General features: G+C 49.5%; 13 protein-coding genes across 13 annotated transcripts; 8 read left to right on the plus strand and 5 right to left on the minus strand.

Annotated features, from left to right (window-relative positions):
* Positions 1–14: 14 nt before the first annotated feature.
* Positions 15–566, minus strand: NUU61_008656 (EthD domain-containing protein; the record flags this gene model as incomplete). The annotated part of the gene is made up of 3 exons (XM_056659181.1): positions 15–119; positions 176–328; positions 414–566. 3 exons carry the CDS (start codon positions 564–566, stop codon positions 15–17), a joined length of 411 nt encoding a protein of 136 aa, XP_056507474.1.
* A 1200-nt stretch (positions 567–1766) lies between these two features.
* NUU61_008657 (uncharacterized protein) lies at positions 1767–2424 on the minus strand (the record flags this gene model as incomplete). Its single annotated transcript, XM_056659182.1, has 3 exons — positions 1767–1895; positions 1965–2136; positions 2201–2424. The coding sequence occupies 3 exons, from the start codon at positions 2422–2424 to the stop codon at positions 1767–1769; spliced, it is 525 nt and encodes a 174-aa protein (XP_056507475.1).
* Positions 2425–2938: 514 nt separating this feature from the next.
* NUU61_008658 (uncharacterized protein) lies at positions 2939–3737 on the minus strand (the record flags this gene model as incomplete). Its single annotated transcript, XM_056659183.1, is given in 2 exon segments — positions 2939–3319; positions 3339–3737. The coding sequence occupies 2 exon segments, from the start codon at positions 3735–3737 to the stop codon at positions 2939–2941; spliced, it is 780 nt and encodes a 259-aa protein (XP_056507476.1).
* A 961-nt stretch (positions 3738–4698) lies between these two features.
* NUU61_008659 (YukJ family protein) lies at positions 4699–5403 on the minus strand (the record flags this gene model as incomplete). The annotated part of the gene is made up of 1 exon (XM_056659184.1): positions 4699–5403. The coding sequence occupies one exon, from the start codon at positions 5401–5403 to the stop codon at positions 4699–4701; it is 705 nt and encodes a 234-aa protein (XP_056507477.1).
* Positions 5404–5800: 397 nt separating this feature from the next.
* NUU61_008660 (putative ATP-dependent RNA helicase (Hrh1)) lies at positions 5801–8270 on the plus strand (the record flags this gene model as incomplete). The annotated part of the gene is made up of 2 exons (XM_056659185.1): positions 5801–7879; positions 7938–8270. 2 exons carry the CDS (start codon positions 5801–5803, stop codon positions 8268–8270), a joined length of 2412 nt encoding a protein of 803 aa, XP_056507478.1.
* A 1067-nt stretch (positions 8271–9337) lies between these two features.
* On the plus strand, positions 9338–11116 carry NUU61_008661 (uncharacterized protein; the record flags this gene model as incomplete). Its single annotated transcript, XM_056659186.1, has 1 exon — positions 9338–11116. One exon carries the CDS (start codon positions 9338–9340, stop codon positions 11114–11116), a length of 1779 nt encoding a protein of 592 aa, XP_056507479.1.
* Positions 11117–12339: 1223 nt separating this feature from the next.
* NUU61_008662 (GMC family oxidoreductase) lies at positions 12340–12986 on the plus strand (the record flags this gene model as incomplete). The annotated part of the gene is made up of 4 exons (XM_056659187.1): positions 12340–12393; positions 12452–12653; positions 12718–12881; positions 12933–12986. The coding sequence occupies 4 exons, from the start codon at positions 12340–12342 to the stop codon at positions 12984–12986; spliced, it is 474 nt and encodes a 157-aa protein (XP_056507480.1).
* A 617-nt stretch (positions 12987–13603) lies between these two features.
* NUU61_008663 (Dyp-type peroxidase) lies at positions 13604–14554 on the plus strand (the record flags this gene model as incomplete). Its single annotated transcript, XM_056659188.1, has 1 exon — positions 13604–14554. One exon carries the CDS (start codon positions 13604–13606, stop codon positions 14552–14554), a length of 951 nt encoding a protein of 316 aa, XP_056507481.1.
* An 890-nt stretch (positions 14555–15444) lies between these two features.
* On the plus strand, positions 15445–16175 carry NUU61_008664 (uncharacterized protein; the record flags this gene model as incomplete). Its single annotated transcript, XM_056659189.1, is given in 2 exon segments — positions 15445–15685; positions 15703–16175. 2 exon segments carry the CDS (start codon positions 15445–15447, stop codon positions 16173–16175), a joined length of 714 nt encoding a protein of 237 aa, XP_056507482.1.
* Positions 16176–16549: 374 nt separating this feature from the next.
* NUU61_008665 (uncharacterized protein) lies at positions 16550–16998 on the plus strand (the record flags this gene model as incomplete). Its single annotated transcript, XM_056659190.1, has 3 exons — positions 16550–16639; positions 16735–16873; positions 16952–16998. 3 exons carry the CDS (start codon positions 16550–16552, stop codon positions 16996–16998), a joined length of 276 nt encoding a protein of 91 aa, XP_056507483.1.
* Positions 16999–17600: 602 nt separating this feature from the next.
* NUU61_008666 (60S ribosomal protein uL16) lies at positions 17601–18568 on the minus strand (the record flags this gene model as incomplete). The annotated part of the gene is made up of 3 exons (XM_056659191.1): positions 17601–18051; positions 18113–18288; positions 18524–18568. 3 exons carry the CDS (start codon positions 18566–18568, stop codon positions 17601–17603), a joined length of 672 nt encoding a protein of 223 aa, XP_056507484.1.
* Positions 18569–22059: 3491 nt separating this feature from the next.
* NUU61_008667 (uncharacterized protein) lies at positions 22060–24060 on the plus strand (the record flags this gene model as incomplete). The annotated part of the gene is made up of 2 exons (XM_056659192.1): positions 22060–22705; positions 22772–24060. The coding sequence occupies 2 exons, from the start codon at positions 22060–22062 to the stop codon at positions 24058–24060; spliced, it is 1935 nt and encodes a 644-aa protein (XP_056507485.1).
* Positions 24061–24838: 778 nt separating this feature from the next.
* Positions 24839–25522, plus strand: NUU61_008668 (coatomer subunit zeta; the record flags this gene model as incomplete). The annotated part of the gene is made up of 4 exons (XM_056659193.1): positions 24839–24865; positions 24916–25202; positions 25283–25400; positions 25460–25522. 4 exons carry the CDS (start codon positions 24839–24841, stop codon positions 25520–25522), a joined length of 495 nt encoding a protein of 164 aa, XP_056507486.1.
* Between the last annotated feature and the right edge of the window lie 216 nt (positions 25523–25738).

Consider the following 25738-nt stretch of genomic DNA (forward strand, 5'->3'; position numbering starts at 1 on the left):
TGATTTAATCAAGTTCACAGCTCGACTGGAGCGCCCCCTTCGACATGACTCTCCTCCCATCCAAAGGTCATTTTGGTTCTGCCTACATCGAGTAGCTTCTGCTCATCGGGTGAAACAACCTGATGTATACGATCAGCAAGCGCAGAACATTACATTGATCAGGGTGACGACCAACCCCTGTGTAGTATGGATCTTTGAACGCCGCCGCAAGATCACCCACATCATTCATCAGAATCTCCGCAGACCCATCATGGGACTCAAATGCCTCGTCCGTGACTTGCCAATTGAGTTGCTTAGACAGCTCTCGCATCTTAGTGGGGGTATGATTCTATAGATAAACCGGCAGGGCCCGGCATCCAGCCCTCAGCAAACACTTCCAAAGAAATAATCCACTTCAACTATCAACTCCATACCTGTGTGTAGCGAATAATCCCATTTTTGGCAAGCCACTCCCGCACCAGCGGGCCATGGACTTGAGACCAGTGGCGGTGGAATTCCTCCTCGCTGAGCGCGGGGTTGCGGTAGACCGCCATGGTCAAGCGGACCAGCTGCTGTTTCTCGGCCATGGGGTTAGATGTCACTGACGGACGTGGCTGATTTATGAGAGTGATGTATCGGCTGCTGTCTATATAAATTAAAGGGCAAGGGGATTCCTCGTGGGGTTCGGCCTGTGGATAATGGCCGTTGGGCGTCTAGAGTACAAGAGTGGTGGGGATGGCAGGATGGCCCCCAAGCGGGTGCGGGCCGAAGGATCGCGCTAGGCAGAGTCGGGCTTATCCGTATTGATCGAGCTGCTAGAGGTGTGGCGAAGAATGCTGCCAAAGTACGGAATGTGCTCGAGTGAAATTTGGAATTACGTACCGGAATTGGCTAGACAATTTAGTGCCATATTGCAGCGAAATTGGAGTAGAAAACGGTGAAAATTATGAAAATTATGAGGGGAGACAGAGCTGTCATTCAATATGCTTGTTTATATGCTTAACAAGCCGCTACCCTTCGCTCAGGCGACTTTGAAAGATATAGTAGAGAATAAGAATTAGATTGAAATGACTGATTAACTACATTGTGTCCGATTTAAGAGGTTTTATTCTTTATTAAATATATAGATAGCTATTTTACTTCTATTATTATTCTATTAATATGTTCTTCTCTCTTAAATTAATTAATTTTCCAATCTTTTGTTTAATCTATTTTTATGATTCTCTCTTTTCTCTCTTTTTTCAGACAAAGATTTACCACTATAGGCGTATTGAAGGTCGGGGGGTAGCGAAGTTGAATCCTCCCACTTTTCAACGACCCACTGCACATCTTATATTATTAAATGATATTTTTCTAACTTTCAACTTTAAAGTTCTTTTTTCTCATGGCGATTTCATCTCTTATACTAGGAATATAACGCGCTTTACAGCACTGTTCACTTCTTGTCATTGGACTCAGCCTGGAGACATACCCTAGTACTATGGGAACTCGATATGGGAACTCGATATGTGACTGAGAGAAGCCCTAGAATTACCCAGAAACTGGTTACAAAAAGGCCTTGCTCGAACTGGCGCCGAAATACTCTCTTACACTAGCCCCCCCAACGCTTTCTAACAAGTATTCAGCATTTCCTCCAATGCCATCTCTTCGTCCGAGGTGACGGTCAGGTTATAGACCGATTTCACCGTCACCCACATCTCGGCATACGTACAATGGAACGATTCTGCTATGCGTCAGATCATAACAGCATTATATACCCAGCATCACGACGATCTACGAAGCGAAGGCTACCAATCCTCCGGCCCCTTATCTCCCTTTACTTGGTTAACAAAATCCGTAACCGCCAGAAGCTGCGGATGGGTAACGTCGTTGGCAAACGCTCGTCGCCTGTCGGTGGTCCACTCGGATGCACCCGACTGTTTATGAACTATGAGCAATCACAATATAATCACATGAATTCCCCACTTATCAAGATAACCACTCACCTTCCAGGCGTTGGACAAGGGCACTACGTAGTCGATATCGATGTCACTCGCACGATCCCACGTCCTACCGTCATACGGCGAATACCAGCTCCCACTGATCGGGGCGCAGCTGGGACTCTGGGCTACGTTTGTCCCGTCTCGTTTGAGGGCCACTTCGCGCGTGTCACATATTCTGTGCGCCGTGTCAGATGAGGGATGGTATGTAAAGTATGAAACGGATAAGAAGAATACTCTACCCGCGCTGTGTGATCCAGTGAGGGAATTTGGCTCGGGAATACCCCTCTTGGGGCCCTTGTGGAGCCAAAATTAGTTGTGCCAGCTCGTTTTGGGCTGTGGATGCTGAAGGGACTCCTGGCAGTGCCGGTGCTGGTGCCGTCTCGGGCGCTGGATAGGCAGCGATGGGTGAAGAGAAGAGTGCAAGAGTCCCAAGTAAGACTAACTTCAACTGATTAGCACTCATTCTGGATGTTGATTTGACGGACTTTAATAGTAGAATGGACATGTGATTTCAATGAGGAATTCGGAGAGGTTGCTGATACTCGGTCTTCGGGTAGCCTTCAAGTAGTCAGACTATAGTCCGGCTTTGTAGTGCTCGGATGGCCAGCGATTTTAGCTTTGACCCCACTTGATTTCTTGTATACATTGAAGGGTCCTTGGTATCGCCCAAGGGCGTACAGGCGCTGACCCAGGAGTCGGATAGTGCTACCAAAAACATGTCAAGGGCCACCGTGCCTAAGGATTCCATGTTACACTGGTTTCTTTGGTAGTCCCGAGATTCTTATCCACAGTTCTGAATTTGATTACTCGATTATGATCATCACATCTTTATAGAGGGTAGTAAAGTCTCTCCTCTCAAGGGTAAAGGATATAGCGTGGCTATTCAAGAGACTCATAGAAGAGACAAACAATTTTCAGTTTCTGAAATCAAACATGAGTCTGAAATAAATAAGAAGAACGGCGTGAAATCAGCGCAATCAATCCTCCCCGTGGACATGTACTGTCCAAATGCGTCCTTTCATATACCTCTCCTCCAACGCTGTAGCTTCAACGATCTCTTTGCCGTCAACCAGAGCACAGGTCTTATCCTCTCTCCGCTCCTGCAAAGATGGACACGGCCACTTATCAAGGTTGTGGTCCTTGGTTGATTCATGGAGCACTTCATTGGTGACATGCCATTCATGGCCGGGTGGGTTGTAAGCCAGAGGAGTGCGATTAGATTTCCCACTCAACCAACTTTGCACAGCCCGACCAAGACTGTGGTGATTTACTTCACCCAAACTCGTCGCCCAGGGGGCATCATCCCACTCTGGGCGAGGAGAGTGGTCGAAGAGATACTCGTCGATATCGAAGCTGAGCTGATCATGTTTCATGCACCATGCGATCATCCAGCTTAAGGGATATTCGACAGTCGGGGATTGTCGCTTCCTCCAACATCCGTATGGACCTGGAGAACCACACCTGAAGAAGCTCTTGGCCCTCATTCTTCTGAGGAATATTCCAGACAGTTGGCTGAAAGGCCTTGGGCTCTTCGTCAAGCGCTAAGGCGTGAAACGCATATTTCACACTCTCGTGCAGTACTGTATTTCGTAGCTCGAGTCTCTCTCCAGAGCCTCTACCTAGCCAAGCCTTTTGAAGCCCGACTGTATCCCAGACTCTAATGATCTCCACTGTCAACTGTGGCAATGGCTCCCGAAGCCCCAGACGCCGTCGCTGCTCGAGGGCATACACACGGGTATTGTAGAAATCGTTGTAGACATTGGTGAAGTTGTCCATGCCTCGCGAAGTGAGAAATTCCCACTGGCAAACCAGTCCGGCAACCGCGCGGGCCGTGTATGCACCACGCGAAAAACCAAAGAAATAGATTTTGTCGCCTTCGGTGTAATTGTCCACTAGGAAGCCATAGGCCGCTCGGACGTTGGCACTGACTCCCAGCCCTGCCGCGCCTATATAGATGCGTCATTAGTATCGACCATAGCTCCGTAAAGAGCAGGAAGACGAAGGCAGGAATGACATCTACCTCCTGAATAGTTGTCTCCCAGGTTGGTTCCCACGCCCTTTTGATAGTAGACGATCTGAGGAATCTCCCGGCTTTTGCCAACTTTTTCAATAACCACCGCAACGCGGCTCAACACTCGGCTGAAACGAGTGAGGTTGGAAGGTGGCTATGCCGCATCGGCAGGTGAATTATTCCATGTTCCTAGACAGATCTTGTTAGACATAGACGCTATGGGCCTACTGGACTTTTCCATAGCATACCGCCACAACAGACAATAAGCCGTTTCTGTGGAAAGTGTTGAATTTGGGACATGGGAAGCACCACTATATTTTCAGAATCTACTAGGTGCTGATCTAAAAAGTCTCTATAATATTGCTATCTCTTGCAGTTTGGGTTGTTAAAGTCCTCGGTCCCGAGAAATCTTTTCTCTGATGCAAACATTATCCACTGTCGCCAACCGAGCTCAGCATCATCGAGAATGCCCTTGATTTTCTAGTACTTCAAACAGAGTCTCATTCAGGCACATTCAAGTGCTGATGTTATTTAATGGGCGCCTAAAGACAAAATACGAATCAGCCCCAGTAGAGGTCCAAGAAACTTGAACTTCACGGCCAAGCAAAGCCATCCCGTGCTAATATACAGTAGATAACGCTTTTGATATAGTCAGCCTTCGAAGTGGATCGATAATCATACTCTGACCTCCGGCGAGCATCAATTATGCACCCCTGTCCACTTAGTTCACTCTCCCAGAATGCTCGCCAAAGACCTACTATCTGGCTCAGCCTCTCCATAGTCATCAGTTGGAAGTCTTTGTGACGCAAAAGCCAAAAACACAGCTTCCCAATGTCCATCGTCAAACCGAAACAGCACAGCTCCATCCTCATAGACCCCATTCGGATACCTGGGCAAACTACCCTGGTTCATATGCACATCATGGATCCCAGATCCATACGACGACCCGAAAATGTAAGCTGTTGCATTTTGATCAATCGCCGCAGTGAGAATAGGATTCATCTCATCGAGGATATCATTGTCGGGACCGGGGATATCATGCGGAAGAACTTTGCCACACTCAATATTCACAAGACCCTCGGTGCGAACAAAATCTAGACCCATCAAAGTGGCTTTTTCCCGCCGGCTTTGTGGGTAGTGTTGTCGATTGTTGTTGTTGCTGTTTGCGTGGATTGATCGTGCCAGGTGGAATCCCAGCTCTAGCTGTGAGAGCTGCTCGGTGATGGGGTGGGAGAAGTTGCGCGAGAGCCAGAAGACGAGGCGTGTCTCTTTGCCTGTTGACTTGACGTTAATGGCGGCCTCACATTCCTTGCCGGAGGAGTCATCGGTGAACTTGAGGTGAATGTGTGGCGATTTGGGGTCGTCGTCATTCGTCTGCGCGACGTAGCCCGTGGGATGGCAGGCCCAGACGCCATAATGGGGAATAGGCATTTTGTTAAAGAGATAGGTAGTCTGAAACTACAGGAGTTAGTGAGAGAGAGGACGCTTACGAGATATATGTTTCTCTTGGAAACTTGTGCAATACTAAATCTGTCCGTCATCTCTTCGTCATACGGCATGTCTTTTTTTTTTTCACGCGTTGCACGAATATTTGAGCAGTAACTCGATGCTGGTGGCTCGCGTAACATCTCAAATAGCCTAATACCGCATTTCTGAGGCAGATTAGTCCATCCATCATTTCTACTACATCCATGATTACCTATTGACCACTTCAGGGCAGTTACTAATTTCTTATGTCATCCGCCATTGGACGTTATCTTATCGATAAACTGAAAATTTGGGAGAAACACGGTGATGCGAGTGCAATCCAGCTGATTCGGGGTCAAAAATGCCGGAGAAGGTGCACACGTTCTTTGCTGATTCGGATGACGAGCGCGTCGAAAAGACCGCACCACCACCAGCCGACGACGGTGGCCGCAAGAAGAAAAGAAACAAGAAACGGAAACGCGACGAGCCCGCCGACCATCCTCATGTCCCCGAAGGCCCCCAAGATCCAATTGAGGTGCCAGAAAAGCCTGTGCTCGAGAGCCAACCCGAGAATGTATCTCCTGCAGCGCCAGTCCCGGAATCAAAGCCGAAATCGAGACCCCAGACCAAAAGCAAGGCGAAACCTTTGAACGAAACCAAAACCAACTTCTCATCCCTACGCGAAAAGGCAAAGGCGCTCTACGAAACCCGACGGAAACTTCCCATTTTCGCGCATGCCGATGATATCCGACAGAAGCTGCGAGACGACGATGTGATGCTCCTGGTGGGAGAAACGGGTAGCGGCAAGAGTACCCAGATCCCGCAGTTCCTCGTCAACGAGTTCTGGTGCCGACCGACACCAACAAAAATCACACAAGACGATGGTACACAGAAGGAAATTTCGGTCGGGGGCTGTATTGCCATTACGCAGCCGCGACGAGTCGCTGCGATTTCCCTGGCTCGTCGCGTGGCCGAGGAAATGGGTACGCCGCTTGGTTCCTCGTCTCCTGCGAGCAAGGTTGGCTACTCGGTTCGGTTTGATACGTCGACGTCGCCGAGTACGCGGATCAAATTTCTGACCGAGGGTATGCTCTTGCAGGAGATGCTGCATGACCCGTGGTTGACCCGGTACAGCGCGGTCGTGGTGGATGAGGTGCACGAACGAGGTGTCAATGTCGATTTGGTGCTTGGGTTTTTGCGCAACCTAGTGTCAGGAACCAAGGAGGGTCGTGGCAGTGTACCACTGAAAGTGGCAGTCATGAGTGCTACGGCAGATATGGAGAGTCTGCTGGGCTTCTTCCGAGAGGGATACAGCCTCCCGAGTCAAGAACAGAAGACCAAATCCAACGGGTCAGAGGCCATGCAAAGCAAAGATGGAGACTCGCGTGATATCTCGGTCTGTCATATCAAGGGCCGACAATTCCCTGTTAAAACTATCTACTCCCCGGAGCCAGTTCATGACTTTGTGGATGCGGCGCTTAAGGTGATCTTTCAGATTCACTACAAGGAACCAATGCCTGGCGACATTTTGGTTTTCTTAACTGGTCAAGAGACTGTGGAAGCTCTGGAACATCTCGTCAATGAATATGCTATGGGAATGGATCCCGCACTACCGCGCATTCAAGTGCTACCGCTGTTTGCAGCTCTTCCTCAAGCGGCCCAGCAGCGTGTTTTCGCTCCGGCACCACCCCGGACGCGCAAAGTTGTGCTTTCAACCAACATTGCTGAAACCTCGGTGACAGTATCGGGAATGCGGTATGTGGTGGACTGCGGCAAGGCGAAAGTGAAGCAGTTCCGTACACGGCTCGGTCTGGACTCGCTGCTCGTCAAGCCTATCTCCAAGTCAGCAGCAATCCAGCGAAAAGGTCGTGCAGGTCGTGAGGCGCCTGGCCAGTGCTTTCGCTTGTACACAGAGAAAGACTACTTGGCTCTGGATGAGACAAACACGCCTGAGATTCTGCGATGTGATCTCAGCCAAGCCTTGCTGAACATGAAGGCGCGCGGCGTTGACGATATTGTCCGGTTTCCATTCCTGACGCGCCCGCCGCGAGAAGCGCTCGAAAAGGCCTTGCTCCAGCTGCTGAATATCGAGGCCCTCGACGAATCCGGGTCGATCAGCGACGTGGGCTTACATATCGCCAAGCTGCCCTTGACGCCGACGCTGGGACGGGTGCTGTTGGCTGCCGCTGACAACGGCGTGGAGTGCCTGAGCGACGTCATCGACATTATTTCCTGTCTCAGTGTGGAGAATATCTTCCTCAACACCAATTCCGAAGAGAAGAAAGAGGCTGCCGAAACAGCGCGACGCGACTTATTTAGACGCGAGGGCGACCATCTCACGATGCTGGCAACAGCGCAGGCCTACGCCACCGAGAATACCGACCGAAAGGCTTGGGCAGAGCGGCACTTGGTATCGCACCGGGCGATGCAGTCGGTGATGGTAAGTTTGATCGCCTCCCTTGTTGTATCTCATCATCCAACCTGACCAAAACCCCCAGGATGTTCGCAAACAACTGCGTATGCAATGCCGCCAATCCAAGCTTCTTCCCAGCGACGACCGTCGGACCAACGCCTCGCGCGAACCTTCGCCTGTTCTCATTTTGCAGAGTTTCCTTCGTGGCTTTGCGACCAACACTGCCCGTCTGGTGCCCGACGGCAGCTACCGCACTGTCGTGGGCAACCAGACCGTCGCCATCCACCCGTCGAGTGTTTTGTTCAGCAAGAAAGTAGAGGCGATCATGTACAACGAGTTTGTGTTTACCAACCGCAGTTATGCGCGGGGAGTCAGTGCGGTACAGATGGACTGGGTGGGGGAGGCCTTGGCAGGCTGATTTTTTCCGTTGTTTTTATACTTGACATAGACTCCATGAGCGATACCCATGAGCGATGACACTGGATCTTTGATTCATCTGTAATAGAAGAATATGCGAAATCGCGTGAACAACCATCAGGTGAACCCTAAAATCTGACCTATGGATCCTTTTGTAGGAGTAAATATTCTCTTACTACATTGATACAACCTCCCTTACTCTTAGCTACCTAGTCCCTCTCTATAATAACCAAAGAGGCAGAAGAAGTGATCGAAGAAAAGAGATAAAAAAAAGTGGGTTGAAAAAAAAAATAACTATAGTGAGCTTATATCAAGTAGATACAAAGTATTAAAAAAAAGAATCCTAAGAACAAGGCTCTCATAGACGTAGACCGCTGTACTATAATAAGAACTAAAAAAATCCAGAATAAGCACGCTGATGTGGAGACTGGGGGGCGGATCAGGGCACTCGAGGGGTCGAATGAAGGTGGAAATCCTCATACTTCGTGTGGATGACACAACAGACAAAGGAGAACAGCTGGCCAGTAGCTAAATGTCTGCTGAGAAACATTCGTGGATATATCGAGCTGACTCCCCAGGAGACACCCTTTGGAAGACCAAAATCCCAACGATCGACGTGATCGCCCCACGCGAGCAGTCACATTGGAGGTGTAGGAACGAGGAGTTTGGCAGGATTTTGGCCCCTGAGGAGCCAAATCCATTTTTGAGATAGTTTTCTTGTTTCTCCTCTTTCGAATCAACAGCAAAAGGATCCGAAAAAGACACCATCGTATGATTTCTTCGCAGGGCATACCCACAGTGGAGTCCGACACCGCTGCCCGACGCTTGCATCACTTATCGCGCATTATCTGTTATCGCATCATCTCTCTTCCTCTCCAACCTTGGAAGTCTCTCTTCCTCCAGGGCTTGTTTCTCTGTTAATTTTACCTGCTGAAGGCCATATACATCATATTGTTACTCCCTCTAGACATATCTCCACCTCTCCATCTCTCTTTGTCTCCCTCGCGGGGAAACCCACTCTCCCAACGCTTATCTGTCCCCAGTAGGCCTGGGCAGCTCAGCCTCAGCATGGCTTTCCAGCTCCCAACCCAAGTCCCTCGTCGCAGGACCTCCTATCCGCATCCGCAGCCTTCTACCGCCCTCGATATCCCTCTCTCTCCCCACGACCAGCCCGATGACGACACCACACAATGGGTGCTCTTCTCCCCGACCGCTCGCACCCAGACGACCTCGACAGAACGCACCCAGACAGCAGGTATCTCACGTTTAAGTGATTTCGGTTCCTTTGGCACTGCAACCCGATCCGCGACTGCACCCGAGGGCGATGTGGATGACGGCGATGCCTTGGACGACCAGCTGGACGAAGATGGCACCGAGCTGGACAGCTTGGACGATGGGCTCCAGGCCTTTCGAGCCCCATCGCTGCCCCCGACCTCCCCCACCCGCCTCGACCAAGGGCCACCGGCTATGCTGCCGGCACACGATGGGCTAGGCAGCTTTCAAGCCTCGAGTCAACCCGTACAGGATCAACTCTGGCAACACGAGCAATACAACCCACAGCGGCACTCAGAGATCCAGCTTCAACCCCGCCGCCGGTCCAGCGTGCAGAGACACCTCGATACTGTCGACGAAAGCGGCGTGGATGTCGAGCGAGAGCGGTGGCAGCGCATCGAGAAATGGCGTATGGACCAAAGCCGGGTGTTGCTGCAAGAAATCGAACGAGAGACTCGTCGCCGGCGGAACAGTCGTGTCAGTCGATCCAGTGCCCGTCGCTCTGTTGGCGTGTTACACGACGGTACCTCAGAAATGCCTAAAGAAACCGCTTCGTCGGATGTCGACTCCGAAACGGACGAGTCGTTCTGGCGCCGTCTCACCCGAACGGTTATTCGAGATTTGATCGGGATTGACGATTCCTTGCTCTGCGTGATCTTTGGTGAAACGTTACGTTCAGATGAGCAGGCTCGTGATCCACCGCCTGAAGAGCCTCTGGATATGGAAACGGTGCTGGCGCGGGAGCCCGAGCCCGAGCATGGGGATCCACCAATGTGGCAGACGAGGGTGCTGCAGCGCATTGCCCACGAATTGGGAGCGCTCATGTCCCAGCTATGTGAACACCCTGGTGCTTTTACGACATATTATCAAATGACCAAAGAGATCTCGAACGAATACGCCGGCATGTCTCTCAACCGTCAAGGAGATAGCAGCGCCCAAAGGCCGGCAGAGTCTGTTGCAACACCGCCAACTGACACCGCCGCTGGCGACTCCATGCCCTCTCCCTATTTCTTGCCAACACTTCAAGACCCTAGTCGCGAGCACGAAGCCCAGTGGGGAATCGAGGAAGATGACCCCGCAGGAGCTGATCCGCTCTCCGAGTCGACTAGACTACAACAAGAACAGGAATACTGGGAGCGCGGACTCGACGTGAGGATGGTCTACCGCTACCTCCGCAGTCGGTTCAGTCGCCGCGGCTACATGCCCAGTGATACGCACACATCTTCTCAGCCGCGCCGTCCGCCCCAGGACGCCTCCCGCCGCGCCGCCATCATCCGTCACCACCACCCACTGGTGGCGCATGCACATGCACACTCCCATTCCCAATCCCAATCCCGGCGCGTATCCCAGTTCTCGGGTGTCTCGGGCCCTATGGGTGTTTCCTCCCCTCTGCTCCGACAACATCTCCGTCGTCCCGGCTCCAGCTGCGCCAGTCAAAGCGCCAAGCTCTCTGCCATCTCCAGTCGGCGGACCTTGACTGGGTCTAGTCGCAACTACTGGGATATCGGTGGTAGTGTCGAGAGCAGTAGTGCCATTGGTGTCGGAGCTGGTCTCGGCACCTGGGGCGAAGTGTGATTGCATCCCGAGGTGGACGTTTGTCGGAGTTGATTGAATATTTATGAACATATCTGGGATTTCAAGTCACTGATCATATATGATGAATGGATATCACGGAGTGCTGTTCTTATGACATGATCTGTTTAACGAGCTATGGATGTTTTACTTTCAACAATTTACCCTGGAGATTCTATTTCCCACATCTTGCTTTCTACGTAGAATTTGACCAGGCCTGATCAGAGTATTGATAAGGACATGTCACACCGGGTGAAGGAATGCGATAGAAAAGTCGTCGTCAGTGAATGTCTCGTATTTGAATAGAGGCTTGTATATTGACAAGACCACTGCCACGTCATTCTCACTGAGTTGGCTCCCCACATGCATGAATGTATCAAGGCATCATCAGTTCAGCCTTTCTCATGGGTTGCAAGATTTAAGTTGTTAGCCCTCTAAAACCTCTTCCTAGGAAGGATCAATATATCTTCAATAATGACATCGAGGACATACGCCCTGCCCTCTTAGGGCTTCGTTGTCTCCTGAAACCCAGCCAATGGCGAATGACAGCCCATCATCTTGGAATATTAGATGATCCAGCACAGGAATTGAAGGTATCTCCAAACTACCAGCAAAATGCACGGAAACTAGTCACGGGCTACGAAGATCTAGTGGTTGCGCTCATTGAGCCTCCCGACAAGGCAAAAGAGACATTCTACGAAAAGATATTAGCTTTGACAACTCTAATGCTAATGGCGAAGGGGACTTATTTGCTAAACAGATTGATTGGATCTTCTGCATTTCTCTGATATCCTGGCTACAAAACATGCTCTTTAAAAACCCTTGCATCTGGTCTACGTGCCTTGTCAATAAAATGGTGCAATATGATGTCTGAAGAAGTTTGCTCAATTCTGTCGTTATTCGTAACATAGGCCAAGCATGGTGCAATACTCAGGGCCTTAGCTTTATGCTAAACTATTCATGGTCCGGGGGTCCTGCGCCGGTTGACGTTGATGCGAAGATAAGTGCCGATCTTCAAGCTGAGCTCACAATATCGGCAATGTATACAGCCAGGATGTAGCGCGTTGCTTGAGCTTAAGTAGCTTGCAGCTTTACAGAATTAACCAGTAGTCCCGATTCTCGGTCCAAATGTCATTCCTCCAAAGTGCAAAACCCAAGTTACATATGGAGCAACGGCGGATATCGACCAACTCCACCCCATAGGACCGTGCATACTTACCATTGCCATGCATTTCCCTGTCCCTCCCGAGGGCGACTGGCTGACGATAATTGCTGATCTGGTGCGTCCGCAATCGAGAAATAGATTTGTCCGACTCAACTCGGTGGTACCCGCGCCAGCAGCCCTATGTCAATCTGAACGACTTCTCAAATGAGCTGGACATTCTAGCTCTGAAAGATGGTGTGCGCTTCATCGATGATATCCTGATGAACGGCGAAGGAATGAAATATATCATCGGAGAAGACTACCCTTGGCCCATGCCACGGGATTCGGATGAAGAAATGGATCGGGTCATTCTAGATCGATCGCAGACGGGTTTCCGTAAGTCGCTCTCCAATTATCAGAATACTGACAGCGCTGTCTGACTATATGGTCGCGTTGATAGATCCCTGCGGAACGACTCGACTGTCTCAGGATATCCAGCAGGACGTCGTGGACCCTGAGCTTCGAGTGCATGGGACTAAGAACTTGCGTATGATTAATGCATCAATTATTCCTGTCATCCCAGACTGTCGCATCCAAAATGCCGTGTATATGATTGGAGAGAAAGTAAGAAAATGCCAACATCCATTGAAAAGCTTCGCTGATGACCAGTTTTAGGGCGCCGACATTATCAAAGACGCCCATCCATCTTTGTACAAGGGCAGAAAGTAAGCTATTCGAAAAAATGGAGGATCTCCTTGAAACTAGCATAATCAGTGGGTTCCATTGAATATCTCGAGGACCTCTTGGTCAATCTACTGCGGGACTGGGGGTTATACTCCTGGCACTTCCTGGGAGACGTTGACGTGAAACCACAATGATAATCAATCATATTGGCATTTTCAAACATGACCGGCAATATCAGAAAACATAATCAAATGAATCGACATAAATTCCCCACCTCTCTGTTGACCCAATCGTGGGCTGCCCGGAAACGTTGAATGACCTCACCACCTCCGATCAGCACTTTTCTTGCTGCAAACTGCCACCCAATCACTTTTCTCGTAAAATAATCATTTTTAAGGCATATTCCTCAAGTCTTCTATAAGATCCTGGGCTCCTGACACCCCCTCTCTGGCAGAGATATGAGCAGACTTGGGAGTCTTGTCTGTAGTGGGTGCTTGCACGGGCTTGGAATTCGCAATTCAATCCGTCCCACAAGGTCAAAGGCGAGACGTGTTTTACCAACTGTCACAAATAGCCTGCAAGAACCATTTTCAAGCCAATCCACACTCTTCAGTCTACGAATACCGCGTCAATCCCTAACAACCGGCTCCTCAAAGGCAAAAATGAGCAGCCAGCGCGTTCCCATCGAGCCCCAGCGCGTCGATGCGCCGCTCACTCAATCAGCGACATTCCTTGTGGTATCAGTTACCAGCAATCCGGACGCCATTCAAACAGTGCGCTCGACACTAGCTGGACTGGACAGTCTCGCGAAGAACGTCTCTATCCGCGACCTCGGTGCTCAGTTCGCCTGCACTGTCGGCATCGGAAGCGACATCTGGGACAGTCTCACCGGTCTTCCCCGACCTGCAGAGCTTCACTCTTTCCGTGAAGTCAAAGGTGCTAAACATACTGCGGTCTCGACACCAGGAGATCTTCTCTTCCACATCCGCTCCGAGCGCCGGGATCTATGTTTCGAGTTCGAGCGCCAACTGATGGACCTCCTCGGCGACGCAGTCACCGTCGTTGACGCGACCGTTGGATTCCGCTACTTCGACGTGCGCGATCTACTCGGTTTTGTTGATGGCACCGCCAACCCCGTTGGGCCAGCGGTGCCCTCGTCAGTCCTCGTTGCCGAGGAAGACGCGTCCGCGTCAGGTGGCAGTTACATTGTGGTACAGAAATACACACACGACCTGCATGCATGGAAGACCCTGCCAGTCGAGCAGCAAGAGAAGATTATTGGTCGCACGAAGCTGGAGAACGTCGAACTTGATGACGCCGAGTCCGGGCAGCGCTCTCATAAAACCCTCAACACGATTGAGGACGAGGCCGGCAACGAACATGACATTCTGCGCGATAATATGCCGTTCGGCTCACCTGGCTCTGCTGAGTTTGGGACTTACTTTATTGGGTATACGCGCCGCTTGTGGGTTATTGAGAAGATGCTAGAACGCATGTTTGTTGGAGATCCGCCGGGACTGCATGATCGCTTGCTGGACTTTTCGAAACCATTGACTGGGACAACATTCTTTGCGCCGTCTGCAAGCTTGTTAGCTAGCCTTGAATCTGATTGAGAAGGCGACATTCCAAATATCAAGGATCGGGGTTTGTAAAAACACATATTCTTGGTGTTATCAACTGTCATAGTCCTTGGCTTTAGGAAACATACTAGAGAGTAAATCAGACTTTATAGCTTTATTCTTAGGGTTCTATCTTACTTAAAATACTTTATCATCTATTTGATATAGACTTACTATAATTCTCTCTCTCTCTCTCTCTCTCTCTCTCTTCTTTTTCCTTTATTTTATCTGTATCTTTATTTATATTTCTCTTTGGATTTCTCTAAGCTTTTTTTTCAATGTATTTCACCATATCCCTTTCTATATCTTCTTATATATTGTCTTTTATTGTCTTCTATTATTTAGCTTCTTTTAATTGTTCCTTTTTCTATTAGTTCCCAATTATATATAGGTCCCTTGGATCAGGAAAGGCTGTATTAATATATATAACATTTGCTTCCTAAAAGGAAAAGCATCTAGGTCAAATTTTAGGATTTGCATATTGGTTGTTTACGCAAATTCGTATATTCTCAAATTCTTATATTATAAATTATAAACTGGCAGCACTGCCATCAAAAAGAATCCGCTCTCTACAAATCCGGGAGAATTGAAAACAATCTATGGATATAGGTTCAAATCAATTGAAGAATATCTACAAATGGCCGTTCTGGCCGTTAATGCCTTGGGCAGATTATACTTTTTTTGATAGCAAGACTGTGTACTCTTGAGCTGTAGTGAAAGTGGCTATGGTCGAAGCTACGCGCTGCCCCTGTCGCAGACTAAGCGTGAGATTGCCTGGCTCCGATAATTCGCCAGAAAACAGGCCAAAAGATGAAAGATGCTTTGTGAGAGGAACACCAGTCGGCCACAAGAAGCATATACGACTCCTCAAGCAGTTCCTACTCATGCTCCCCTACATCTTACCGACGAATGATCTTCTCCGTCCGGTTCTACTACACCATGATCTCCATGCGGAGAACATCTTCATCGATGATGCCGATCCAAGCAAGGTGTTCAGTATAATTGACTGGCAGGCATTGTATGCCTCTCCCCTGTTTTTGCAAGCAAGATTTCCATCTGTTTTTGATAGCGACGACCCATACCCCTGGGGTGCAGTCCAACCCAAACGACCAGAGAACTTCGATAGTCTGTCCGCATCCAAGCAAGACAGGTCGAAGAGACGCTGGATAGGATCCGGCTGAAGAAATTCTATGAATTGGCGACAAGGAAATTCAATCCGCTTCTCGTTAAAGTTATGGATGCCATGAGACGTGACGACGACCCGACTACATTTATCTTCTATATTGTCGGCCAGTCCTCGATCAATGGCCCGATACCGCTCCAGGAACTCCTCGTGCAAATACACGAGAAATGGTACTACTTATCTACACAACGCGGCTTGAGCATCCCGTGCCCCATTTCATCTTCTCGGGAGGATATCGACCGCACTCGACGGCAGGCAAACACCTGGGCTGATGCTTACAACGAGTTTGACAGCCTCCGAACCCAGCTTCTTGGATATGATGGCTGGGTCTCTCATGAAGAGTACGAGGAAGCCAAGCGCCGGTGGGAAGATAGCAGGACTACGCTGGAATCGCTTCGACAGAAACTGGAACAGCTATTACGATATGTATAGATAGGCATGGACTGTGGTAGCCACTCTCCAGGATTTCGATAAGTGGAAAATCCCGCAATAACACAAGCCACTTTTGAATTGTTTCACTTCGGTTCACTTCTCCTCTTGTACCTCTAACTGCCCTCGGGCCAATGAGGCCATCTCCGCTCACATTCTGCTCTCCCTTGCTGCCGATCGCCGCGACACTTTGGTTTGTTTACATCGCACCAATGACAAGCCCAAGAATGCATGTATCCCTAGCCAGGCGCCCCAGAAGTCAATTCATAAAAGTCGCTGCCGGCCTCCCAAGTTCCCCCCCCATCCTCTGTCGATGTAATGAGATCCTCCTTCTCGTGAACCCACTCCACTCTACAACCCCCACAGATCTACTCAAGATGAAGCTTTCACTCGTCTTTCCCCTGACTAGTCTCCTGTCTTTGACAGTTGCTGGGTCTCTGACCACCGATGAAGTCAGCCCATGCTTGGTGCGTTGTTCTTGAACCAAGATTCAAGTACTACTCCAAAAAAAAAAAAAAAAAAAAAAAAGGACGCTGCTAACCTCCAATTCTTGGTTTACTAGACCCACTGTCTTACAGAAGGTGCCGCTGTAGCTGGCTGTACCTCCTACCTTGATCTGAAGTGTACCTGTCCCAGTCCGGCATTCAAGGATGCGCTCGGCGTGTGTCTGAAGGATGTATGCGAGAAGAAGGATTTGGAAGGTATGTCCTACTAACCGGACTCTATATGAAAGACCATCTTGAATTCGAGAAGCTAATACATTTTTATGGTTTGTATAGCGGCGAAGCAGTTACACGTGAAGCGCTGTGGGACAGCTCCTCAGTAAGGAGTGAGATACACGGAGATATTCATGGATATTGGGTACCTCCGTGGGAAGTCCAGTCCATGTATACTATTCCATATATTCAGATACCTGGCAGGCCATTGTATGATTAGAAAAGCAGTCAGTTCAACTAGTCATTGGACAGCTCTTGGTAACATGAAGTATGAGTGCGGGTCTTGGATTCATTTCTAGATCGATGCTATATAGCAACTGGGCAGGCGATTTGATCCCAGGTTCTCCATAAATAGACCAGTAGCGAGTATTTCCTTGTCTCACTGCACATGGTTGACAATCAAAAAGATGATACCAGTGCCTGGATTGTCATAGTAGAAAGGTTTAGGGCTAAGATGACTGTCGTCCCCTCTCACTATACTTAGTTGGGAGGTTGGGCAGCTCCATGGTACATGTCTAGTCACAGTTGAGCTAGCAGAGCCACCGGACCATTTATAGAAAGTCCTACAGCTACAGAAATAAACGTCATGACCCATGGAACAACTCCACCATTGCGATTCGCACACGACTGATATCAAGCTAAGGCGGAACGAGATGAAGACAATAAAAGAACATTTTTCTTGAATTCGTGGTTTAGTTCATCCCATCACCCTCTAAGCCTGAGAAACGTTCTCGTAGGCGTCGGGGAAGCGCTTCATGTTCTCCTCAACCAGACCGTGGCCACGCAGGAACTGAACGTAGGCACCGTCCTGGCGGAGCTTGCCCTCCTGGCGCAGCTGGACGTACTCCTCGCGACGGACGGGGGTGAAGCCCCAGTTCTTGGAGACAATGATCTTTTGGCGGCCGGGGAACTTGTACATGGAGCGGCGGAGAGCCTCGATGGCGGCGGCACGGTTGGAGTCACGGGTGCGGACCGACAGGATGATCTGGCCGATGTTCACACGGGCAACGCTGCCGTTGGGCTTACCGAAGGCACCACGCATACCGGTCTGCAGACGATCGGCTCCGGCGCACGACAACATCTTGTTGATACGGACGACGTGGAAGGGGTGCACACGGACACGGAGGTGGAATCCTTCCTTACCGGTGATCTTGACGAGGTACCTATAAACAGGGTAAAAGGTCAGAAGCTGGATTGGTCGAGTATTGTTCGTGGCAAACATACTTGTTGGCGCAAATGCGGGCGGCTTCGAGAGCCTCCGAGGACAGCTGCTCGTACTCGTTGGAGACCAGGTGGACGCAGGTGGGGAAGTCGTCCACGTTGGCTTTCTTACGACCGAGATCGAAGATACGGATCTTGGGATCGGGAACACCACGGTTGAACCGGGACTTAGGGTAGGGCTGGACGGAAGATTCATGTCAGTCAAAATGCCACCCTGAGTTCGTCATTCCGAAAAATATTTTTCTTTGGAAAAGAAAATAAAATAAAATCAATGGCGCAGTCTCAGCGACCATCCCGATCGCGACAAGCTGGCAAATGGTCGCGAGCACAGTGCTCGTCCATGCGCTCCCCACAACCGAGATGTCCATCCTAGCCCACACAAAAAATCGATCGGAGTCCAAAATCATCACGCACCTTGTTCTTGCAGTAGCGGTAGCATCTCGCGGGACGACGGGCCATTGTGAATGCTGGAAATGGGCTGACTGCACTTCCTGCGAACTGGGTGTGGGTTGTCGATGGTGTCGAGGGTTCGAAAAGAAGGAAAAGAAATGGACCGCTGAGTCACGGGATTTGGGATTTGATTTCCAAGCAGACGGTGGCAAGCCCTAACCCTACGCGATTTAGCCAATCAGAGTGCATGCCGAGGACCCGCATTTGTCAGATTCGGAAGAACAACTTTACGATGCGGCGACCTTTTTGTAGTTCCCGTCCTTGAGATAGGCGAGATTGCGAGACCGTAATCTATCGAATCTTGTTCTCCGCAAGCTTCTTCAAACGCAGCTCGAGGACTGTGATTGATATCACTTGGATCTAGATCCAAGAAGGTACGAGAGTTCTCTGCTGGCATCCGTCCTGCATGAACAACCCAGCGAGGATCGCTCGGTTTGATGCCAGAGCCAAAGTCAATCCATCTCGTGATAAGGACTAATAACTCCTCATGGAATATCCGAAACTCGTTTTGGTAATCGGTGTTGCACTTCTGGCATGAATCCGAAGAAATCACGTTCTTTTTTTGGTATAAAATTGCTTCGCAAGCCGCTCCTTCAAAAGCCCAAGTAGCGCATTAGATTTATGGTGACAAATCCGAAGATAACTCATAGTATCTTCGCACCATTTAATCTCCTGATCGCTGTGAAATAGGATGATGTCTTGGGTCCGTAGTTGTAAAGCTGGTGGCTGGCAACACATTCGTGCTTTGACGGAAAATAACACTGTGGTCCATGTTTCTGGTGTAACTTCGATATTAAACAGAGAATCAGTGCTAATATCGGCTACTGGACCATGACAGAATCGTTTCATCGCTAGTTGTAAGTGAAGGAAATAGAATTGCTGATATCGACTTTCGATATGATATGCGCGTCTCTGATGTAACTGCAGCCTTTGATCGTCTATCCGAAATATACACGGATGAAAGAAGCTGAAGTTGAATGGATGGGGTAGACCAAGGCTAGCCCATCCATTGTATCTATGAAGTCTGATGCATCGGTGGCAGATATATTTGTCCGGAAGATCGCGATCCAATCGATATAATAATGGAAGTTTCGGTTGTTCAAAACCATATCGAAGGTTTCTCCTTAGATTACCGAGGACCATGAATATCCAGCGACTGCAGAGGTAGAAACAGATTAAATCCACAGGTTGCAAGAGCTTCGATATCAGCAGTATAAGCTCAGCGGGGAGGCCATTCAGTGTATTGGATGCCGCTCGTGCCGGGACCAGTGCGTGCCTTCGCTCTGGATCTGCTCCCCCAAAGCGCAGTAAAAGGTCTCCGAAGAGCTAACATGGATTGTAGTGACGGATCTCAGAGTGGAAAGCTGGTAGTCGTCATCCGCTAGCAAAGCTAATTAGGAGAAAAGAAGTCCGGTGGCTATGATAGAAGACGGAGCTATATAGACAAGGTTCCGAAGTCAAAGAAGAAGATTCTTGTGAACGATGTTGCGATAGTGATGGGGGCTCAGCTAGAGATAGAGAGAATAAATAAGACAGGTTGATCGATGACAGGCCGATGACTCTTCCAAGGTTGCTTTGTTTAGGCGGCTTTAGGTGGCACAATAAAGAGCAAGAATGAGGTTCTCTAGGCCTATTATTTACCTTTCTTTTTATTTAAAAGGAGTTATTATTTTCTTGATATTGGATAGCTAATGATAATCACTACTCCTTTAGAGGCTGAGGTTCAGCGGCTTGTCGCTATTCACGATTTCCATACCAGGAATTGAAGCCAACTCTATGAATTTCATAGCATTGAGATAGCGGTCAAAAAGCGCATGAAGAGTTTCTTGGTGATATTGTTCTTTGTTTTCTATCTTTATCGTTTGATTAGTTCGGATGGGAACGTATATCTAAACATTAGAAAAGGAAAAATATAGTAGAAAAAGTGGTAGTGTCAATCAACTCTGTGCAGCAACTCAGTCATTAGCTCATCATTTCTTTCCTCTCAAAATCATATCCATCCTCATTTCCTCTATCTCAGTAGCCTGCCTTCTAATCTTAGCCACGTGCTCTTCAATATTTGCAGCTAGCGTCTTGTTCTTACTCTCGGCCTCGCTTTTCTCTTTCTTCGCTCAGACGGCTTCGCAAGACGTAGTAGATACTAAACATTAGATTTTAAAGCCATACTTTCTACTATTTTATATTTCGATAGCTATTTAGCTACTACTATCTCTAATTTTTAATCTGTTTTCCAGTCCTTTAAATCTTTTGGCAGTCCCTATTCCCTAGATTCTTCTCTATATGTATCCTAACTAATTGGATTAGGATCACTCAAATACCAAGAAACAATTAAGGAATTATTTTGCTGCAGGTCATATTTAATAATATAAGAAGATGTGAAGTGGGTCGCAAAAAGCTGGGAGGATTCGACTTCGTTACCCGTACGTGACCTTATGACCTTCTGTAGCCGGTATAATCGTAAATCTTTGTTTAAAAAGAAAGAAAGAGAAAGAAAGAAAAAAAATTAAAAAAAAAAAGACTTATTAAAAATAATAGATTAGAATAAGACTAGAAAAAGGATCAGAAAATAGAGATAGAAACTAAATAAAATAGTAATAGTAGTAGTAGTGAAATGGCTATCTATATATTTAATATAGAATTAAACCTTATAAATAGAATGTAATTTACTTGATAAACCTTTTAAATCTAATTTTTGTTCCATACTATATCTTTCAAAGCTGTCTGAACGAAGCGAAGGTCAGAGGTATATTTTTGTTTTATCAATGTGCTCCGACTGTTGTGGTTGCGAAGAGTCACTGCACCACCCCATACCTCTTGTAAGACGGAAAATCAGTTTCTCCGCCAGATATATTACATGCCACGTGACCTATACATGGAACAGGTGGCCTTAGGCAGAATGTCCCTGAATTGATTACGCTCGAACAGACTGAATCTCCTTCACTCAATTCAATCCCTTCTACATCTCATTGACAGCCTCCAGCAATCTTTCGATTGGTGCGATTAACTTGGACATCACCTCACCACATTTCGTGTCCTCTTGCCTGCCCCTCGTATCCCAGCCCCCAAACCGTTACTACACCACTGTATTTTTAGATACAAGCGCAGAGTAAGGGACCCGCCCGCATTCCTCAAGAAACCACCCTGATCGAGCGTCTGCAATCAGCATTTTCCTCATTCCTCTTGTCATTCCAGGCTGCTCTCGTCAAATGTCATTCTGTCTTCGATGATTCTTTGGCTTCCATCAGCCATGTGGCTCGCAATCAATTTCTGACAGCAGTCCCCCGAACATCCCCAACCGCCAATCTTCAATACAAGCGCTCTCCACAAGGTGTCCACTCATCCTTTGACCGCTCTTAATTTACACGGTACCCTGATTTCGTCCTTCCCTCCTGACCGTCACCAATTGAAGGTGTTCTTGAAGATTATTGAATTGGAGAGACCTCGCTTCATATTCTTATATATCCAATTTACTGGAGTCCACGGGCTCGGGACCCTGCACGATGTCAGCAACGCCTCGCAAACCTGGAACTCCCGGCAGTTCCAGCAAATCATCGACCGCAGATCCGCCCTCAACCAACGGGTCCACCACACGAGGACATACACGCTCGCCCAGCGCCGCCAGTAACGGCATCAACCGCTCCCCCTCCCTCCGAGGCTCAACCCCCGTTTCTGCACGCGCTGCGGCCAGAAAGCCCGCTCGGTCCAATCTGAGCATGTCAAATGTCCCCAGAGTTTCCGGCGACCCCTCCGACGAGGAGGCGCGGGCCCAGAATGCTGCTCTCATCGATGAGCTGCGAGAGCAGCTTCAAAAGGCCGAAACCGCCTCCGAGCAATACCAGAAGCAGCTGGGTGTCTTGCAGATGCGTCTAGATGAGGCTGTCAGTGAGCAGGGCAAATTGGAGGATCAGGCTCATGAGCGGGACACTCGCATTGAGACGCTCAACAGCGAAACTCGGGATCAGGCCCGCCAGATCCGCGACCTGGAACAAAACCACGAGATGGAGCGGAATGCCATGCTGCAGGAGAAAGAGCAGCAAACAAGCCGGGAAGAAGAGATGCAGGCAACCATCCAACGGCTGAAAGAGTCGATGGCACAGAAAGACATGCGCATCAATGCGGATGGCGATCGCCAAATCTCCCGATCCTGTATGACCCCTCTCGTATGCCCCGGAAGGTGATTGCAATCATCTAACAAGTCACTCCTCTATATAGCTAGTTTCCGCAACAGGGCCTCCCCGGAGTTGGACGGCCAGTTTGCGCCTTCGTCGCAACTGGAGCGCAGTCCCTCCCGGAATAATTCCACGCTTCTCCTGCAAAAGGACAAGGTGATCGAATCATTGCGCCTGGAACTCGCGGAATCCCAAATCAAACTCGTGGAGATGGAAAACAAAGGCGGCGGTCGCCAGCGCGAGTTGGAGAAGGAGCTTTTGGAGGCTCGCATGGCCAACGCTCGCCTGATGGAAGATAACGAAAGCTATCAGCTTCTCCTGAGTGAGAAGACTCTGACTGGCGACTTTACAAAGGGCGATTTTATGCGGGATGCCCACCCCGGGACAAAGGAATCTTCCGGCGGACTAGGGTCCCTGGCGGATGAGCTCGAATCCGTGGATGAGGCGCCTGAGACCGATCCGACTCGCAGAATGGAGGCGGAAATTAGAAGTCTTAAGGACCAAAACAAGGCCTTGACGCTTTATATCGAGCGCATCATCAGTCGGCTCCTGCAGCACGACGGGTTCGAGCACATCCTGGACAGGGGGGATCATGATGGCCCGAATGGCAAGCGGGCCAGCGGCGGAGACAAGGACTTGCCCCCTACTCCCCCGGAGAAGGATGATTCTCCCTCGCAGAGCTTCTTGCAACGAGCCAGATCGGTCGTCGCTGGGCCAGCCCCTCGCTCTCAACCTCGCTCCCGCCCAGCCAGTATGATGCCCCCGCCGCCTCCGGCACCTTCGCACAGCACTGCAAACGAGAACCCGGACACTGCACCCAGCATCCCTTTCCGTGCTCAGTCTGTGCGAGCGAGTCATCGCCGTACCCGCTCGGAGCAAGTAGATCCGGGCGCTGCATCGGTCGTTGGGCAAATGTACCGCGGGCGCTATTCTGGAGGGCCCATCAGCCCGACAGCTGTGGGCCCTGGGTCGCGGCAGAGCATGTTTTCTGGCGCCAACAGCTACTTTTCCAGCATGAGCCGTGCCCCGTCCATGTCGAGCCAGCCCGAGCGCACCGGCCGCAGCAGCTCGCCCAGCGTCACCAGTGATATCCCTGGAGAAACCGGCTCCACGGGGGCGACATCCAGCCCACCGCGGTCCAGCAGCGGCATGAATAATTATACTGGAGCGGTCATGACGCAGAATAAGCTGCGTCCGCTGCGTCTGGTGAGCGAAACGGCCAGAATCGAGGAGGAAGAGGCCGCTGCCCGGAGGAAGGCCAACCGCGCAAGCTGGATTCCGTGGATGAATCGCCAGAACACCAACCCCGATGAGCCGGCACCGCCTTCTTGATTGTGTTGATTAGTTTATGGACAAGATGATGTGATGTGATATTGTAACTGACTTTCCCCATATTTTACCATACCCCCTCTGATGCACATAAACGCAATCATGTTCTGTGTTATTTAAACGTCACGTTTCTCCTTCTGTTTTTGAATTGGCTGTCTCGTGGCATAGACTACGATATCTTTTCGCTGCTTGCTTTGGTCTAACATTCAGTCTTCCGATGCTTTAATTTTCGAATCAAATAAGGGTCTGGAAATCCCAAATACCCATAATATAGTCACTGTCCCTTATCCCATGTTCAAGTGATTGAAGATTTTCTGGAAAATTCTCTTTCCTCGAAATTGAGCATGGAGAATCCTTCCTCACACAGTACCGAAAATCTTCTCATCGTGAGTGGTCAAGCAGGTCAAATATCACGAATACTATGATAGAAAAGGAATTTTAAGAATTTGGGGCTTTTACAAATTTGGAGATGCTATCGTCGGAAGTAGCAGTGAAAAAATATAAAATTCGCAACTAAGTGCTTATTCTCCAACCCCTCAAGAAAATTTGTACAACAATACTTTTTAAATACTCGTATAATAGATGAATAAAGATGATAGCTATGCCCCGAGATTAAACTTGGCCTCAAGCCCACCAGTTTGGGTGTTTTGTAGAGAAGAGTGGCGTATAGTTCGAGTCAATGGCCGGAATAAAGTTAACGCGCCTCTTCCGGCCAGACTGGCCCTTGAGGGCATCAACACCGTGTTGTCCGTGTCCATTGCTCCCCATAATTCAATTCACCATGCCAGGCCCTCTGTCCCTCTTCTCCGTGAATGCGGTCCTCGTCATGTCCGCTGACGATGGGTCCCGCATCTTCAGCAAATACTACTCGGCACCGCACCCCCCGCCGGCGCAGCGCCCAACTCGACCGATTTCCCCGGCGCCAATCCCTATCCGACGGTCAAGGAGCAGCGGTCATTTGAGAAGGGGCTGCTCGAGAAAACCAACAAGTCTGCCAGTGACGTGATCTTGTACGACAACCGCATTGTCGTGTTCAAGATGGAGAGCGATGTGATGCTGTACGTGGTCGGGAGCGCCGACGAGAACGAGGTCTTGCTGTACAATGTGGTACTTTCACTACGGGATGCTCTGGGAATCCTTTTCAAGTATGTACCGGGTTTCGCTTTTCTTCATAGCCGTGTGGGTGTTCTCGACAAAAAAGGATTCTAATAGCTATTGTCAATAGGGGCGCAACCGACAAGCGGACCATTGTCGAGAACTACGACCTGGTCTGCCTGACCATTGACGAAACCATCGACGACGGAATCATTCTCGAGACGGACCCTGTCCTGATCGCTTCGCGGGTCAGCCGGGCACCGGCCCCGATGCGCCGAACATGAAGAACATCGACCTGACGGAGCAGGGTCTGCTGAATGCCTGGGAGTTTGGCAAGCGCCGTCTTGCGGAGGGACTGCGGCATATGTAGAGACGGGTCCTCGGACCTTTCCTTCTTGGGTTGGGCTGCCTTGTGTTTCTCCCCTTTGCGTGCATTCTCGCGTTTTTCTCCGTTCTCCCTGGCTGGTCCTGGCGCGATATGGTTCTCTTTTATATGTCCGAATTGAAGGGATTTCCTCCCTCCGAGGATGGAGGCCTCCATAGATCTCTGCATGCTTTTGTCTCTTACTGCGCCCTGCAAAGAATT

The sequence above is a fragment of the Penicillium alfredii genome (assembly GCF_028826965.1).
Source record: "Penicillium alfredii strain IBT 34128 chromosome Unknown utg000011l_segment0_segment0, whole genome shotgun sequence".
Taxonomy (NCBI): domain Eukaryota; kingdom Fungi; phylum Ascomycota; class Eurotiomycetes; order Eurotiales; family Aspergillaceae; genus Penicillium; species Penicillium alfredii.